We start from the raw sequence: 19,013 nt of genomic DNA on the forward strand, positions 1-19,013 counted from the left end.
AGGTACAATGTGGCCCACAAAGAGGGATGTCCTGGGTGTCCTAGGACATAGTTATGAGAGCTCTCTTAGAGACTCAAACGCCTAATCTTTTAGGCACTCCTTTCCTTTTTATAAAAATCATACTTCAAATTAGGCTGAAGTGCTTAAATCTTGCCATTACTTGGAAGTTTTTGACTTAGAAAAAGTAATTTTAGATGCTTCAATCTAATTTTTTCCGTTATAGCACTTAATGAACTACCTTTCCTTCCTCACAAGAACAGTCTGTTTTTTTTTTCTAGCTCCCTATTGTATATTTAGTTCCAGACAGACTTCTTGGAACATACCAGATACTCAACAGATATTTGCTCAAGAAAAAAAAGAACTTAAGACTCAAGAAAAAAAAAGAAGTACTGTAGTGCTAGGAAAAAACTCAAATGTCCGCTCATCTGGCATACAAAGTACAAATATGGCTTCCAGCAATATTACTACATGCTCTAAGTCTGATAGTTCCATAAAGTTTGCAATTAGACTTACTGCGTATATTGTGTTGGTGGTAGAAAAAAAAATCTATCCATGTTGAACACAAAATCTTAGCCATATTTTTAGCATAAGAGGCTTAAAAAATTAGTTTTCTGCTAACCCTTGCTTTATGTTTGTCATTTATTGGTTTAAATTACTCTTCTGTCATTTTTATATCTATATTATATATACAACACACTTTACCCAAGAATTTTCCCTACTGCAAATTCCTAAATTACTTCTTTCAAAATAAAAGATTCAGTTAGTGTCATAAAGTGGTCAGATGGCAAGTTTTACAGATTCTTTGAAGTGCCTATTAACCAAGGATGCATCAAAATCAACTGTTGAATTTTTCTTATACATACACAAGCATTTATTGCCTGTTTGTAAGTCATCAGGGAAAAAATAAAATGTCTATTAAAGAACCTAAATTTTATTGTACAATACAATGTGGCCACGAAAAATCAAAATGGTAACATATAGTGTACTTGATACATCAAGGAACTGTTCAGTCAGTCTTTACACATTAAAATCATAATACTTATAACCGAACTATGAGGTAATAAACTACCTTGTTTCACCAAAAATAAGACATAACTGGAGATCAAAAATGCCAACCCACCCTTGTCATTACAAGCAACCGTGCAAAAATCAATAGTGAGGTAATAACTTCTGCATTACACTGGCCATCACCATGGCAATGACCAGTTATTAATTACAGCTGAAGTTTTTCTCCAGGTAAGTCTTATTTTCAGGGATACATGGTATCACTAAACTCACTTAATGGACAGGGAAACATTAGGTCAAACAGCAGTAACAGTGGTGCTCAGATTCACCCCAAGAAGTCAGGCAGAATGCATACTATTAAATCCTACAGTCATGCTACATCTACAGTATAGGGACATACTAAGCAAAACTTTGGTTTCACTGAAAAGGTGAAATCAATAAACACTAGTCATTTATTATATTTTTGTTTTACTCTTAACTTATGCACTGAAAATGTAAAGGACATTGCATCCAAGTGTTAATAGTAGATACCATTGATGAGGTGGTTCAAAGTTTGGAAAGGGAACCCATTATTATATGTTGCATTTACATTTCTTTATAAACCTATGTCCTATAAATAAACCATGCCAATGATCCTAACCCATCATGTACAGTGCAAAAGAAGCTTATGAATACAAGTACACTGAGCTAGTGTTACCTTGACCTAGTCAAGAGGCAAAGTGTAGGGCCAGGCATTTTATTTTTAAAGATTCCAGGTTAATCAACATTAAAAAAAAATTTAAATTAACTTACCTCTAATTTAATCTTGATTTATCTTAAGACTTTATTGCTTCAACAGCAGACTTGCTCAATTTCAGGGTTTATACTCACACATTAAAATATTCACCCACTTCAGCTGGAAATATTCAAAGTACTACATGGCTACATTGTCTTATTAAACTTTATTTGGTGATGTTATACCATCATTACAACATCCAGGCAAATATGCAGAACTCAACCTCAACTGGGCCAGACTTCCTCATGTACAAGTAGAAAAGCAAGTAATGAATCCAGTAGTATGTGCAAATTAAACCAATAAGTTTATGTAGAAGAGGTAAATGGCCATGTGAACTTTCCAAAGTTTTGTAAACTGAACATTCTGGAAACACATTTTCAGATGTCTGGCCTCAGACTGAGTCCAGTATGTCTGGATTTGTAATGCAAGAGTTTGATTAGCAGACGAGCTCATGTAGTACTTGAGTTTCTCCACAGTAGCGCTGCCCAGTGGCCATTCAACTTATGTTTTTGTTCTATCTGGTACTGTAGCACCACTCAACACCAGATTAGGATGTTAGAAAGATGTTTTTAAAAACACAATTGTGAATAAATGAAACTTAGTACTGTATCATGTTCAATGTAGATTCCATTGGCCCTAGTTCTAAAAAAGTGTCTTTCCAACTAATCATATAAACCCAACAGCCAAGAAACATTAGTAATTGTAATCTGTACTTTACTAAACACTTTGTGTTTAATATATTGTAAGTTATAAAGAAATTACAAGGAAATCCTAAAAAATTTAATACAAAAATATTACAAGTGAGGACAATTAAGCATTGAGATATATGACATTTAAGAAGCATGCAGAAAAGTAGCATAGGGTTAACATTTCATTGTTGACACAGACCTTTGGTACAGCAGAGAAAAGCACCATAAAACCACTGTCCACAGGGGCTTTTCCCTCACTGTATTTTTCAAATGAATATACTGGAAAAACAGTAAACTTTAGACTAAATGGCTATGCAACATAATAGGTAAGAAATCTAATCCATGGTATTAGAACTATGAAATTAAAAATAACCCCTCAATGACTGCTCAAATTAATTTCAGTTCAATTTCGAGCTCATATGGATTCAAATCCTTAGTAGTCCAACATTTTGGAAAAGTATAAAATACAGATTATTAACAATCTATATGCCATGCAATAAAAGTTAACCCCTTGAAAATGAACGGATGTTTTAGCAGCTGCAGTGGCTTATCGCTAATAAAACATGGTAAGGATATGCCTGTATTTGTTTCTGTGTAAGGAAATGAAAAGGAAAGGCAGGTGTGGAGAAGACAAATTTTTAAAAAACAAAAAGCAAAATATATGCTCAATTACTCTTTAAAAATCTCCAAATAATGCTAAAGAAATTGGGATTAAACCTGAAAGGTGCCTACTATCTTTTCTCATGGATTATTAGAGCAGTGACATAAACAACTAGTTAAGGACAAAAATAATTATAGTTTATATGAAAGATAAAAGGTCATAAGGAGGTTGACCTTCCATCGTAAATATCTTCGATATATTGTTTTGTACTTAACTGCATGCTAAGCAAAAAATGAATCAGGTCTCTTTTAGTTTGTGATATAGTATCTTTTAAATGCAATACTGATTTTTCAAAGTAACGAAGTAATTACTCAAGTAATTCCTATCCCTTAGCTGATTAGATGCTCTATTATTCTTTAATAAAAATAGAAAATAATCCCTTCATTTTAAAAAATCTTATTTCCCGCAAGGAGTAATAAAATAGCAAAATTTATAATTTAATCTATGGGCTTAAAGCATCTATCATGGAAAACAATGTTTATGAAAAACAATGGTTTGGGTTCTGATGGCAGTTACTATTATAATTGGTAACACCAGTAAGGGAGAGAATAGACATGTTATATGAGAACTAACTCAGAGGAAAAAGGTTTATTCTACAGAACATGAGAGAAATAAAAGCAATTAAAATGTAAACAAGAAATTGTAAACAATACCATCCCTCTCTCTTAACTAGTAAATAGTCTATACAAACTACATAGATATCAAAGGTTTTATATATGTACACAGCCAACATAATATCAAAATATATTTTATTCTGGACCTCTTTCAGATCTGATTCAAATTACAGTTGTCAAAGCAATACAATGCAAAGGGAAACTGCAACAACAACAACAAAAAATGTGCCTAGAAAGGATAAAAGGGTTATTAGGGACAAATCATTGTGATGTGGAACCAAAATACATCATAAGTGTAATTAACATGGTCCAGGACAGCATAGAACATCTATATCAGTCTTCCTTACACAATAATCATGAAAACTGAACAATAAAGTTCTTTAACATGTACAAAAAACTGTCATGGGCTGGTTTACACTTTTACAACAGTTTTAAAGTTAACTGGATAACTAAAAAATGATGCAGACATTTTAATCCAGTGCTATAGGTAGGCTCACAGAATTAGACCCAAAGGATTTGTAAAAATCAAAATGAAAACATAGTTACAATGTCAAAGTCAGGAAAGAAGATTATTTCTATATTCGAGGATCACAGAGCTACAAAATGTAGTCTGCATGTTTTTGTTTGTAATGAGATGGATAAGTACACATCAGACTAGATTTAACATGCAGAATGTTTTCTTGAACTTATCCAGAAATTCCAAAGAAAACATCATGAACAGCTGGCTTACTAGGAAAAAAATAATATGCCCTAGTTATTCACCCTGCTTCAACACTTGTCAACATAAAGCAGAAATAAAGAATGCTATCAATATCTCAGAGCTACTGAAATAAGACATCAAATTTCTAAATCAGTGTATTAAAAAAGTGAACACTTCCTTTTTTCCACTCCTACATTTAACTAGAATCATGTTTTAAAAAACTTGATATTAAATGTGACACTTCAGAGCTACAACTGGAAGGAGTAATTCATAACTTCTCTACTCTCCTTTCATCCCTGCTGGTTAAGAGAAGGGAGAGAAGGAGAAACAAACAAAACAAACAAAAACAACCAGGGTCTCTTCTGGGTTTGCTGCTATTCCCCAAAATGTCGGCATTTGCTGCCATGCCACAATGTTGGTCCACTGAAACAGGATTTCTACGGTAATTCACCATATGCAAGTACTGTCCTTAGCATGTGAGAATAAACACGGTTCTGTAGAAATGTACAATGTGTTTAAGAAAATGAAAATTGTCTTAAAAGAGTAAACACTGCATTTGAGATTTATTTTTCTACTTAGTAAAACTTGTCATTTTTGCTTGCTGAAGTATGATCATTTGTGATTCCTTTAAATAGCAAAAATGCACAGTTCTCCTTAGGCCTCTACTCATTTATAGTTTACATTACTCTTAACAAAATCACTCTACATAAACAGATAGCTCCTTAAAAATAGTACTCTCTCTCATTAAATCTAATTTGACAGAAAGAAGTTTAAGGAAAAAAGGAGTGCTTTATAAGTTAAGTGAAAAAGTACAAATCTTTGGCCTTTCTCTTGACATTTTTATATGTCAAAAAGCACAAAACCTTCATGTAATTCAATCTAGTGATTACTTTTTGCACCATAATTTGCTTTTTACACCACAAAAGGAGGCACTTTCAGTATCTGTAAAAGATGTTTAATCCTAAGACATACTTACCTAGAGAATAATTAAAACAATTTAAAACACTCTAAGACCTATTAGGAAATTACCAGTTTACCACTTCTAAAAGTCACTTGAAAGTCAATAATATTACCTGATTCATTATAGGGGATTGGAACAAATATAAGTAAAGAATTTCCTATGTGGAGAAAAAGATATTCCTTTATGACATTTAAGAGTGGCAGCTGCTCTTTCTTTATTCTATTTTGATCAAGGAGTATTCATTCATTTTCCTTCCTGTTTTTCCTTGTAAGCCCCTTGTAGTAGTGTATAAAATGATGGTCTATGATGAACACCACAGAAAAACTACTGGGTTCAACTGATCTTCAGGAGTTAAGTTGTTAGGAAAAAAATAGGAAAAATGAGTAAGAACCCCAAATATAGAACTTTACAGCTGTGAAACTTCATCTCTTGCAAACATGTTACTGTTCAAATTAGAGACGATCTTATGTTTTTCTACTGGAGCAGCATCGTGGCACATCAGCAGGCAATGATGATGTTGAGAACAGCAGCAAAAACAATCTTATGTTCATGAAGAACCCAAGCCCACAAAATGGATACCTTTCAAGAGAAGTTCATACTTAAAAAGACCCAAGACTTCAGGATAATAAAGCTCTGCATTTATAATCTTTTATATGTCCTATTGTGACTATTATGCTAAAGTAAAATAGCTAAAGAATTTTAAAAAAACAAAAAAGATGACAGTATCATAAAAATGTAGCTGTCTATTTTGGCAGCTATATTGCAGAATTTCTTGCTATCTTTTAATCAGCTGGGGAAAAAAGTCAACTATGCAAATGAATAAACTGTCCATATCAAAATACAAAAGTACTATCAATAATCACCTCTGACTTTCAGATTTAAGTTCAGTGCAATTGACAAATGCATCGCTAAAGGAAAATGCAGCTTAAACATACTCAAAACATTTGTGTCTATTCCTGGGAGCACATTTAAAAATTATTGCACAGATTTTTAAATTTTTATTTATTTTTTTTTAAACAACAACAGAGGTCAACCATAGATGTGAACCTCTAGCAAGAAAAGCAGGATTTCAAGTGCCAGATACTCAGCATATTAGGTTTCCTACATAAGTCACAGGGTAATAAGTTGTAAGTATCTCTAATGTGATCCAAAACCCTAAAAACAGCTGGCACAAAACCATCATGACTGTCTCTCTGGATGTAAATTTTAAAAAATATTATTACAGTATCATAGTCCCCACTAACAACAACTGGGGTACATATAACAATGTATTGTGAAATTAAGTGTATTTATTCTCTTACCAATAGCAAATGCTACCCTACCTTAGGAAAACCAAGACTTGCTTCAATCAATGCTGTTTTGTAAAAATAGCAAAACAACAAATGCAAATCAAAGCTGCATTACTTGGGTTAAATCAGTTTCTACTTAGAACACAGGCTAAAATTTTGGTAGTAAAGGCCTCAGAGTAATTAGTGACAGGAATAGTGTTTTTAATTTGCTAAGCTTGAAAATAAGCAATTGCTTAATCAAAATCTGTAAGGTATAAATTTGACAACAATTTTCTTCAAACTTGACACTCCTGGATCATTTTAATCATGACAAACCCTGTTAATATACATACACATGGCCTCATGCTAACATTTATCTGTATATTTTACTTTAGTTGCATGAGCACAAGGAGATTTGATACCTACGTCTTTAAGAAAATACTTGATATAAACAGAGTAAAAGACATGAGATAGTAGTGATTACTGGAAAAAAATAGCAGCTTAAATCTATCTATATTTGAAAAAATGTAGTCACAAGTACCACAAATGCAGATTCAGAGCAGCAGGGAGGTTAGTGCAATTATACTTTTGAAAAAATTCAGAATCACTGCTATTTAAAAACATCTTGAAGCAAGTCTTTTATTTTAAAGATTGTTTTTCAAACTAAGGTAGCAAACATTTTGCCATGTAATGGCAGTGTTATATGCCGTTATCTTGCTTTGTATGAAGAAAAATAACATGAAAGATTTTTAATACTGGAGTTTGGTTACATTACATAGTTAAGCTTCTATACAGAATGATGGACACTTTGAGAAGCTAATCCTTATCCAGAAACATTTTAATCTCTTAGAAAACAAAGCAAAACAAACAAACAAAAAAATCCAAAACTACTTTGCTCCTTTTCACAATAGTGCACATTTTAACCATAATTTAGTTATGGCTACAAAACATCAGAAGATTTTTTTTTTTAATGTATCTTCTCTATGGTATTTAAAAAAAAATTTGTGCCCTTCTAGTCTTTAATTGGCAGAAATGTCCCCCCCCAAAACAAGCTATTGTATTTAAGCCACATCACCAAAAACAAAATAACAAAACAAACAAAAACCACAAAAAAACAGAGCATAATACCCTTTTACTGATGTGTCTTACAGATTGACATGACCAAAGTCATATGTTTTCATTTAATTTCCAATTCCCTCTTTCACAATATGCACCAACTGAATATATGCTCTGAGAGCCATAAAATGTACCAAACATCTATCTCTTCAAAAGAATGCATAAAAGTATTTTTAAGAATTTTTTTGTTTAAAAGGTGAAAAAAATATAAAGAAACTGATTCACTCCCTTACTTCATGCATCCATAATCTAAACCAAAACAAAACTTAAAAGCAAGAACAAACTACTGCTGCAAGTTTTTATAAGTTCATTTTCTCTGTACATACAAACTGCTCACTACTCAAGGGAAAAAAAGAATATAATCCATGGTGTCTGCTGATTCAAAGGGGAGAAACAAGGCTGTCATTAGTATCCAAAAACTGGTACATGTATGGTCTGCTTTTATAATGTATATTTCTTTCTCTCTTCTGTTTTTCATATCCAAAACTTCTAAATGCTATTTTAGGGGCACAGCAGATTAGATTCCAGCACTTGGTGAACAGAATTCACAAGCTGTGACAAAACTCTGTCATCTTCAGGGTGTGATTTTGTTTATATACACTGGTATGTATATATTTCTTTTAGATTTGGCTGTAGTGGACTGGCCATGGTTCAAATGGGACTATAGCAGTACATGGGTCAGGGACAGTCATTTTGGCTATGTACACATTCATAGTCGGTCCATGGCTTCCAACTAATAGCGCTATTTCCGAAGATCTAATACACAAACCTGTAAGAAATTAAGAACAGTCAACAAGTGTATTCAGAATTTTACTGTATATTTCAAGTTTAAATTTTCTAGAGTACAATTTGGAATCTGGTTCTTTGTTCCGTGTTAATAAAATCAATCAAGCATTATCATGGAAATGGGCACTTAACCAACAGAAATTAGACATACGATCTATGCAGGTGGAGGAAACAACCATGAGTTAACACTACAGGAGAAAAAACCTGACTAGGACTTTTAGGAGTTACTGTGTTAATTAAAAAGTAGGAAAAAAAACACACAAAATTTTCTAGGACACTAGTGAGTGATATCACATAGTACATTAAGCTACAGCTTCAATAAACAGCAAATTGAAAACTGCTATACTCTTCCCGTCTTTTCTTTGCTTTTAGAACTCTGGAAGCTATAATTGGTATTTTTGTGTTTAAAAAAAAAAAAGGTCAACTTCATCCTGAACATTCAGTATCACATATTCATTAGTGTAGGAACCAACTATCTCTAAAATCTCTTCCCCAAGCCAACACTCTTCTACCTGGAAGGTAGAGGTAGGCACTAATTCAAATCATTCTCAGAATGATACTCTGCTGTACTTAATCTCACTAATAAAGATCTACATAAAAACTTGTTACTTGATTATGAAGACAGTGGTTTGGCAAAGATAGCCTTAATTTTGCTTATGTTATTTGAATGCAAGAAACATGGAAAGTATACAGCCTTTAGAGGAAAGGAAAGTAAGTAACATATCTTAAATTTATTTTGTAAAGAATGCTCTTGTAATCACTACCACAATAAATCACATTCCAGTACACACACAAACACACCACCCTTTAGAAACACTGCTATACTTACTGAACCATCTGATGCACTGGCTCCAACTTTGTCTCCTGCTGCATTCCAGCAAACTTCAAAAATTCCACCTGTTCCCCTATAGCTGTGAACTAGAGCACCTGTCTAAAAAAGGAAGCACAGAGTGTTAAAAATTATTGAAAGTTCAAACAGTGAGATAAAAATACTATATAGCTTTGTTTTTACTGACCAACGGTGGGACTTAGCTTTAAATTCAAACTAAGTGCAAGCTGTGAAATGTTAAAAGGTGATGCAGTGCAGACTGGTGCAACCAATATGGAGATACCTCAAAGAACTAGGGCTAGAGGTCCCATTTGACCCCGCTATTCCCCAGCTGGGTATCTTCCGAGAAGAATTAAAATAATCATACCACAGTGATATATGTGCACCCATGTTTATAGTGGCACAATTCATAATCGCTACAGCTTGGAAACAGCCCAAGTGTCCATCAACTGGAAACTGAATAAAGAAGATGTGGGTTTTTTAATAAAATGGAGTACTACTCAGCCATAAAAGAATGAGAAACTAGAGACATTTATAGCTAAATGGATGCATATTGAGGCCATACTCTTAAGTGAAATAAATAGGACACATATGTGTAAATACTGAAAAGTTTCTCTAGTGTGAGAAACTGAAAGTGTAAATAAGGAATAAAATGAATAATTGATAATTTGAAAGAGGAAGAAAAGGTCTAAAGGGGTAGGGGTGGTGAGAGAGGAAGGGAAAGGAAAGGAGGGAAAGGAAAAACTATGAGAAAAGAAAAAAAAAATGGAAATGAAATCTATATAAATAGGGAAGGGTGGAGGGGGTGAAGGGCGCACAGGTAATGGGGAAAAAATAAGAACCAAGACACATCATATACAGGTACAAGCACCCAATGATAAATGTAAACGTACTGTATACTTAAAATGTACCAATAAATAAAAGAATTTAAGGAAAAAAAAATAAAAGGTGATGCAATTCTTTTATAAAAAAATAGTATCAGCCTGCTCTCAAAAGATCACTGTAACATATATTGTTTCTCCAGTGCTGATTATCACTCATGGCTAAGGTATGTTTTGGCTTTACAGACACGGCTAACATAAGCTAGAAGTAAATTTTCAACATATAACATGAAATACATTTTTGTTGTTAGTGCTGAAGGGTGCATGACTTCTGCCAATATACCCAGGAACAAAATTAATTCAGAATTTCTTTGACAAAACATTCCAGAGGAAGTATAACAAACTAATAAAAATAAAGCCAATATAAGTCTGTTGTTTACACCATATAAGGGTTCATACATTATTCCTGAAAGATGTTACAAGCTGAAAAAATAGGGAACACTAACAGTTTCATCATTAATTTAGTTGAATTATAACTAAATTACTTTATTCTTCTGGTAATAAAAAGAAAAATCACTGAGTTGCCAGTAAAGAATTAAAATTCAGCCCCAAAATGTATGCTATAAAGGCATCCATTAAATATGGCAGATGTCAGAGGCCCTGCTGTGAAGACTAGAAAACATGAAAACTGTGCTTCTGGAGCTCTGCTCTAGATAAACCGCAAAGTGATGCCTGCAGCTTTAAGGCAACTTGAAAATTCAAGCTAGAAATAGCAGACAGAGCTACTTAAAAATAAGATGGCACCAAGCCATGCACCTTGCAAACAGTTCCCCATACAGTCCACAGACGTCAATTCCTGGGCTACTTTCCTTCTGCAAATTCAGTCTGGTTTAGATGGCACAAACCACAGATCCATTACTACAACTGATCAGATTGGGAAGGCCCAATTGTTTCCCCCTCCCACAGTCTAAAAGTTCTCACAATCTGAGGTTAATGAAAAAAATCTGAGTATAGTAGGCCTTGAGTATCAGTGGTTATGAAAGGAAGGAATGGCACCAACAAAATCTAAAGTCCGCTGAGATACAGAAAGCAAAATCAGTAGTTGACATACAGGCTTACAATTTGCATCTGGGGTTAAAAACAAGGAACATTCTTTCAGAAGCACTTACCAACCACCAGCAATATATGGTCAGCAAGGCAATGCTATGACATTAAAAGGCCAATGGGTCAGATCACCAAATCTGTACATATTTAAATAAGACTGAATTACCTGTCAAGTGCTTAGGTAATACACTATTCAAGTAATGAAAGGAAAAGAAACTATTTGTAGGTATGTCACAAGAAAAATGACTTTATGTATTAAAAATTCACCTGATGCTATTTCACTACTTTAAAATTTAAATTTAAAATAAAGTGAAATAAGACTTTTAAAAACAATACTTACACAGCAAAATAATATGAATAGCTGGGTCAAATATCCTTAAAGGTCTAGAAGTATTTTCCATTAGCACTTAACAGCTTAATATCCAAATTTCACAAAAATTGATTTTGTCTTAATGTACTAAGTAAGTATTTGATGTTTCATTTTTTGGTATTTTTTTTTTTTTTGGTATTGGGAATTGAACTCAGGACCTTGAGCTTTCAAGGCAGGCGGTGGCACCACTGACCTAAATCCCTAGCCCTAAATAAGTATTTGAAAATGTTCCAAACCTCAGTAACAACTAGAAGTAAAAGGAATATATTTTTAGAGAAATGCCATTCATAGCAATATAAACTATAAGGTACCTCAGGTTAAATCAAGAAAGAAGGATAAACAATCTTTATAGAGAAATTATAAAACTTCACTAAAGGAATAAAAGACAAATATATGGAGACATTTATGGGTGATAAAACTCAATGACAACAATTTCACGTATAAATTCAAAGCAATCATAAAATCCAAAATTGTAGTCTTTTTCAGAAATACTGAAGATTATCATGCCAAGAACAGAAAAACAACTGTGACAAATACCCAGAGAGGCTTATAATATGAGTTACTAAAACTAAGCCTTAGGTTCAGGTATATATGAAAGTCATCAATGGAATGAAAGAAAATCTATAAACCACACACTTGGTTTATAAACTTGGAAAAGATGAAAGTGGTATTATGAAGAGTAGATAATGAACCGTGCTGAGACAACTATCTACATGGAAAGATAACATATCTGACCCCTACGTCATATATAAAATCAATTCCAAAGGGCTTAGAAACATAAAAAAGCTTACTTTATGAAAAGCCACCAGAGATCTCAGTGACATTTATATTAAAAAGTATTAAGCTATGAAAAGTACTAATCAAATAAAAAAGATTGATAAATCTGAACACTGACATTAAAAGATTTTATACAGGAAATTAAAGACCTGGGAGATAGCTGTAATCTATATAACTAAGAATGCAAAGAGACCACCAACTAATCAATATTGCAAAAAAAAAAAAAAAGAAAGAATAGAAAATGAGGGGATGGTGTTCTATGAATTCACCTACACTAAAAAAGAGAATGTTCAACTGGATAGTGAACATTTGCAAAGATATTTAAACTCATAAAATCAAGGAAGAATAAACTGAAAAACAAGGTACTATTTCACATCCATCAAACTGGAAAAATGTTTAACAGCTGGGTAACCACAAAACAGAGGAAAATAGGAAATCCTTTGGGGGGGGACTGTTGAATATTGATATTAGAAGTATAAATTCTTGTTAAGTACTCTGGAGAACAATTTGGGATGTATTATTTAATGGGCCCATAATTTCCATTTAGACACACACATACACACTCTGAATCATCAGAAATCTTCATTCATTTCCACAAGAAAATGTGCAAGAATGTTCACAATAATTATACTATTTCCAAAGTCCACCAAAACAAAAATGAACAAATTATTACTCAGACAATGCCCTACAGTACTCAAACCAACATTCTACACCTATTTCCATGTGATTATAATTTAAAAAATATAAAAGGGTGAAAAATACAAGCCTGAAAAGATATATACAACATTATAGTATTTATGTACAATTTTACCACACAAAGTAGTAGTATACGTCATTTATCATGGGAATAACAGATACCCTCTCAGGACTGCTCTAACTTCTATAAAGGAAGAGGGAAAAAAAAGAGATAAACACCTCAGCTGTATTTATATAACATTTTATTGTAAAAATAGGAAAGACCTAAAACAACTGTGGCAGAAAGTTGCTATCAATTAAATTTAGTCAATAGATACACGAAGGTGTGTAGTATTACAGTGGTATCTCGGTTCCTGAGCTTGATTCTTTCCACAATTCTGGTTGCAAATCAAGTTGGATGAGAACACAATCAAATTCAATGATTAGGTTCAATGCTATCTTATGGGGAAATTTAATTCAGTTCTCATCCAGTTTGGTTTGCAACCAGAATCTGGAGAGAATTGAGGTCATGAACCAAGGTGTCACTGTATCTGTTTGAAATATTTTATGACAGAGAAAATGAACAACAAAAGACTAACAAGTATACATGGAGATATATTATTTACATTTAATTATTTTTCACAAATATTCTACAGTTGTTCAGTTTTTAAAAGTAAAACTGAATGCATAGTGTTCTCCCAGAAGCACAAAGCTAAAATTTGGAAATAATTTTTTAAACATGTATATTGTAGTTAATGAACATATCCGGTACAAGTTATGTTCATAAATACAACAAACAGAGAAGCAGATGTAAGAAAGTAATGATAAAATATTAAGGGAGACATTTTATCTATTCAAAGTATTTAAAGATTCTGGCTTAATAACTGTTCAACTAGGGAAGGTTTACAATTCACTTCACAAAGGGCTTATTTTTGTAGTACACAAGACTCCTAGAATTCAGAAAGACTGACAACCCAATTGAAAAAGGAAGAACATGATCAGAATGCACAGAAAACCTAATGTGAAACCTTACATATATAAAAAAGGTTTTCCAACCTCATTCATGAGAAAAATACAAATTTTTTTTATTTAAGAAAAATACAAATTTATAAAGTTCCATTTTTCACCTGTAAATTGCACTGTGAGGTAGCATTCTCCTTTATTACTAGGGAAAACATAAAATGAAAAAAAAACCCAAACCTATAGAATAGTTTAAGAAAGAACTCAGAAAGAAGAGGAACTAATAAGAAGCTACTTGTAGAGGATGCAGCCAGGAAAGGAAGCAAAATTTCTCAGTGTATAACTTTATATGTTTGAATTTATTCTGAACCATATGAATGTATAACTTAATCAAAAAATACCTGAAAGTGATGATTCATAAAAATTTGTAAAATAAAAAATGGCAGTGATAAGCTACAAACAAGGAAATGACCCACAATAACTTATTCCATTTGTCCTGTGAAGAAAAGTGTAAGTGCAACGACTGACTGCTATTAAATAAACAGTATATGGAGCAAAAAACAAAGATTTTTAAAAAACAAACAAACCAACAGGCTGTTTTCTCTACTTGTAAGAATTTCTAAAACACTGTCTCTGAAAAGGTAGTATTAGTTATATAAGTCTCTGATAAATCATGTTTAGTCATAAAATCGTGTCCTTTAATACATTTTTAAACACATGTATAGCTCCTTTAAAGGCAATTCTTTTAGAAAATAAAATGTCATTTATCTAAACAAATGTATCTTAAACTCTCTAATAAATAATAATAAATAATCTAACTCCATATCTAAATTCTGGTCTACACACAAAAATATAATTTTGTTTGATTTTGATCTTTATCTTTTATGTTTTTAAAACTGAGCATTAACCTAATGCCACATAAGGAATAACTAAAATGGGACAGAAATTGTATCAACAAAAAGTTCTAACTAAATAGGAGCTTGTGACCATTTGAGTAACATACCTGTGTGTTCCAGATGTGCACACATTTGTCAAAAGAACCACTTGCCAGATACCTGCCGTCAGGACTGAACGCTACACTGTACACAGGTTCTTGGTGTTTTGTCAAAGTATGGATACAAATCCCTCGGTCTACATCCCATAACCTAACAGTAGAATCAAAGGATGCACTGAAAAGGGAAAGAAAAAAAATGATTTTATAAGCAATAAAATACTCCCCTATCCTTGCCCCCAGCTTCCTCCATTCTGCTCCTAAATAGCTAACAAATTCTTTAAGAGAAATGAACTGGACTGTAAGGTTCAGTATTCTGGAAACTGAAGGTAAGAGAAAAAAGTAGCTTTAAGGAATCTCCAGGTCCCTGAATTGAGAATTATCAATGCACTAATTATTGTATTTTCTTTACATAATCCCCTCTTCACAGATTCATGATTTTGAATACCAAATTGACCATATTTTAAGGTTCACCTCTTTTTAAAATATTTTATTGGTTTATTTTAAAATTATTTTTTGATCAGTACATGTTTGCTGTACATGACGTTTACATTCGTGGGGTGTAGGTACATTTCTTTCTCTGAATCCCCTTCCTCTTCCCACCCTTGTGGGGAGTTGGTACATGCACATAGCACATCTCAACACTTTTTCATCCCCTTTCCCTCCTCCCCTCTCGCCATCTCTGGATTCCCTTTTCACTTCAAAAAGATCTATTTCCTATTATCTATCTTTTATTTTATTCTTTACATTTTGGGTTTTGGAGGACTAAAGAAAGATAAACTTCAGCCATGTGTAGGAAAATGGACGGATGCATCTTGAGTGAAATAAATCAGACACAAGAGCTTAAATATACGATGGTTTCTCTTATATAAGTTCATCTCTTTTTTTTAAGACGCTGATGAAATTGCTACAGTATGCTTCAATTACTTGCATTTTAATCAAGTCAGTCAATATTTGATTATCTCCAAATAGAAAAACCTATTATCATCTGAAATATTAATGATAAAACCATATCTATGTTTAAAGGTTCCTACTAAAAATATATTCCTTATAGGATACATTTGCATTTCATGGAATCTTTCCCAATATATTTTACAGAAGAGTCATAAAAGGAAGAGTGAAGAAATTATCACCTTGCTAACATAAGGTTGGCATTTGGATTATTTGTCCCTGGTCCTGTTGGACTCCACTTAATAGTATAAATTTCTTTATTATGTGCTTGCAAATCATGGACACAACTGTCTTGTTTCATACTCCATATCTAAAGAAGAAAGAAAGAAATTTATAATTTTTTTCATACAATGGTTTAATCAATCTTGCCAGTCTAAAATACAAATGATACTAAACAATTACAGAAGTCAAAGGAATATTTACAAATGAATTTAAACAGATCATGTAATATATATCATTCTATAAAGAATGATAAACTAGTTTTAAGTTCTTTAAAAATATTCACTTTTGGACTGGGGATTTAGCTCAGTGGTTTCGCCGCTTGCTGCGCAAGTGCAAGGACCGAGTTCAATCCCCAGTACCAAAAAAAAAAAAAAAAAAAAAATTCACTATTGTGAGGGTCTGAAATCTGAACTAAACGCAGTTGTTTTAAAATTACTTTAGTGTCAAATGGTACAAATTGTATATTCTTCATCTTAAAATGTTTAATGCATAGTTCTTATGCTGTCTCAAATTAAAGCCCTACATTATAAATTGCTTTTACAATTTAGAATCAGGAAAATTTTGCAATAGAGATGTGAATGTAAGCAACTTACAAATAATATAATGGTGAATCATACAAAACAAACTAATGAAAAGATGCCAACAATTACAATTAAAAAGTGATTAAGAATAGGCTTTAAGATGAAAACATGCGTACATATACAGATTTTTAAAGTACATAATATGTTTGAACAAAATATCTAGAATAGTTGCGGCAATCATTCAATACAGACAGGGGCAGGGAGATTTTGCAATATTTTGCCAAACAGCCGCAACAACTCCAGTGGCCAACAAAGAAAAATGAGCTACAATTCGCTTATGGAATGTGACTAGTAAGAGATAATAAAGTAGTATCATAGTGCTCCTGTAGCTTAGGTTTTTGTAACCTCCATTCATTTTGTGAATGAATCAAAAGACATGTTTCTAGAACTTATTAGACCTTTCAATAGCATATGATACTGCTGACACTCTGATTCCTTGAAATAGTCTTTCTCTATGTACTCTCTCTCCACTTTGATCATTTATTTTCAATTTCCTTTTACAAGTTCATCCTTCTTGATCTGGTAATTCAAGAGTTTCTTAAGATTTATCTGTTATTCTGTTTTCAGAAAATGGTTCCATTACATATTATCTATCTCATTTCTACTTTAAAATATTACATGAACTGTAATTATTCATAGGATGAAGAAAGTCTCTAATAATTTCTAGTTCCAACCAATCTCTCTAGTTTCCAACTCAATCCATGGTTCAAGGTTCTCTAGACCCTGGTATTTTATCATTTCCTCACATGTGCCATATAATCTTCCATAAGATTTTTTTCATTTTATAAGCATTTGTGCATGTGCACACAAGAACTCCAAGGAAAAAGCATTAAGAAAAGAAGTCTTACTAGTAATGTTTGCACGGGAGCCCATGAGTACAAACTGTCTAGCCAAAACCACTGTTGTGAAGCAGGTACTTCAAGAAAACAACAATAGTAACAACAAAAATCAAGATTCCCAGGCTTCATTGAGAGTTAATTGCTGCAGGTGAGGACTCAAGGCTTTAATCACTTGAGATTAACTTTATGTTGTTCTTTACCCTCAGAACTGTTTTTTTTTTCCTACCTGTGGTATGTGATGGGGTTAGGTGACAGGTACCAGGTTTTTTTTTTACTTATACAAGAAGAAAAAAATCCTTGAGGATGCTGATGTGTTCACTAGATTCATTAACTGCAAAACTCTCTGCTATACATGTTTTCCGGCAAGGATTTTATACATTCACACCACAGTAAAATCAAATTAACACAATTCATAAAATTTCAGTCAAATCGACAAATACTACAAAGATCTTGAGGACTTAAGAGATCGAATTTTTACATGTGTGAACAAACTTTAATTGCACTACATCTAACTTCCTATTAGTGAAAAAGTTACAGTATCACATTTCCTACTATTTTTGAAGGTTAATTTTGACTAAATTATTATGGTATACCCAAATATTTGGTTAAAGATTATTTCTTGCTATTTTCCAATTAGAAACAAGTAAAGCAGTTTGCCTTCCCAAATATGGGAGGGCATCAACTAGATCTGGTGAGGTGCAGGCTGGAATAAAACAAAAAAGGTCAAGAAGGTGAAAATTCTCTTCTCCAGCCTGTCTGTTAAGCTGGAATACTGATCTTCTGCCCCTTGCATTGTAACCCCTGACACTTGTGGTTCTCAAGCCTGTGGTTCTATCCAGAACCAAAGCACTGGCTCTCTGACGTGAGCAGCTTGCAGACAGCAGTATGGGCCTGCTCAGCCTTTGTAAGCACATGCACCAATTCTAAGTCTGTTCTGGACCAACTGCTCCCTCCACCTGTCCTACTGATTCTATTTCTCTGGAGAACTCACATCACAAAGCAATTCTTTTAATAGAATTTATTTATTGTCTTCAAGTATTTTATACATTTCACACAAAATATATAAAATTTAAAAAAGTAATGATTAACCATTAAAAAATGGATAAATCCTCATCCAGTCTTAAACATTTAATGTAACAGAGAAAAATGATCTTAAAATGGCAAAAGTAGCCACATTATGACAGGCCCACCCCATTTCTTTGGAGTACCCAAATTACCTTCAAAGTCATGTCATCAGAACAGGAGGCCAGGAGATTGCCAGTTGGGTCCCATTTGATAGCATTTACTTCATTCTAAAATAACCATAAATATTCACATT

At 32.8% G+C, this 19,013-nt stretch overlaps 1 protein-coding gene across 16 annotated transcripts in view; it reads right to left on the minus strand.

The window, feature by feature from the left end:
• Positions 1–3,862: 3,862 nt before the first annotated feature.
• Tbl1xr1 (TBL1X/Y related 1) overlaps positions 3,863–19,013 on the minus strand; it is a 168,633-nt gene continuing 153,482 nt past the window's right edge. For all 16 annotated transcript variants that reach the window (XM_087186545.1, XM_021254360.2, XM_087186542.1 and 13 more), the window contains 5 exons: positions 18,913–18,987; positions 16,236–16,363; positions 15,115–15,280; positions 9,405–9,506; positions 3,863–8,558 (listed from right to left, as the gene is read on the minus strand). In XM_087186545.1, coding sequence (XP_087042671.1) covers positions 8,532–8,558; positions 9,405–9,506; positions 15,115–15,280; positions 16,236–16,363; positions 18,913–18,987 — 498 coding nt within the window. In that variant the 3' untranslated portion in view covers positions 3,863–8,531. The remainder of the gene's footprint in view (positions 8,559–9,404; positions 9,507–15,114; positions 15,281–16,235; positions 16,364–18,912; positions 18,988–19,013) is intronic.

Source organism: Heterocephalus glaber, unplaced genomic scaffold, assembly GCF_053883595.1.
Source record: "Heterocephalus glaber isolate CG9 unplaced genomic scaffold, H.glaber_assembly_v1.0 deba00001504, whole genome shotgun sequence".
Lineage (NCBI taxonomy): Eukaryota > Metazoa > Chordata > Mammalia > Rodentia > Bathyergidae > Heterocephalus > Heterocephalus glaber.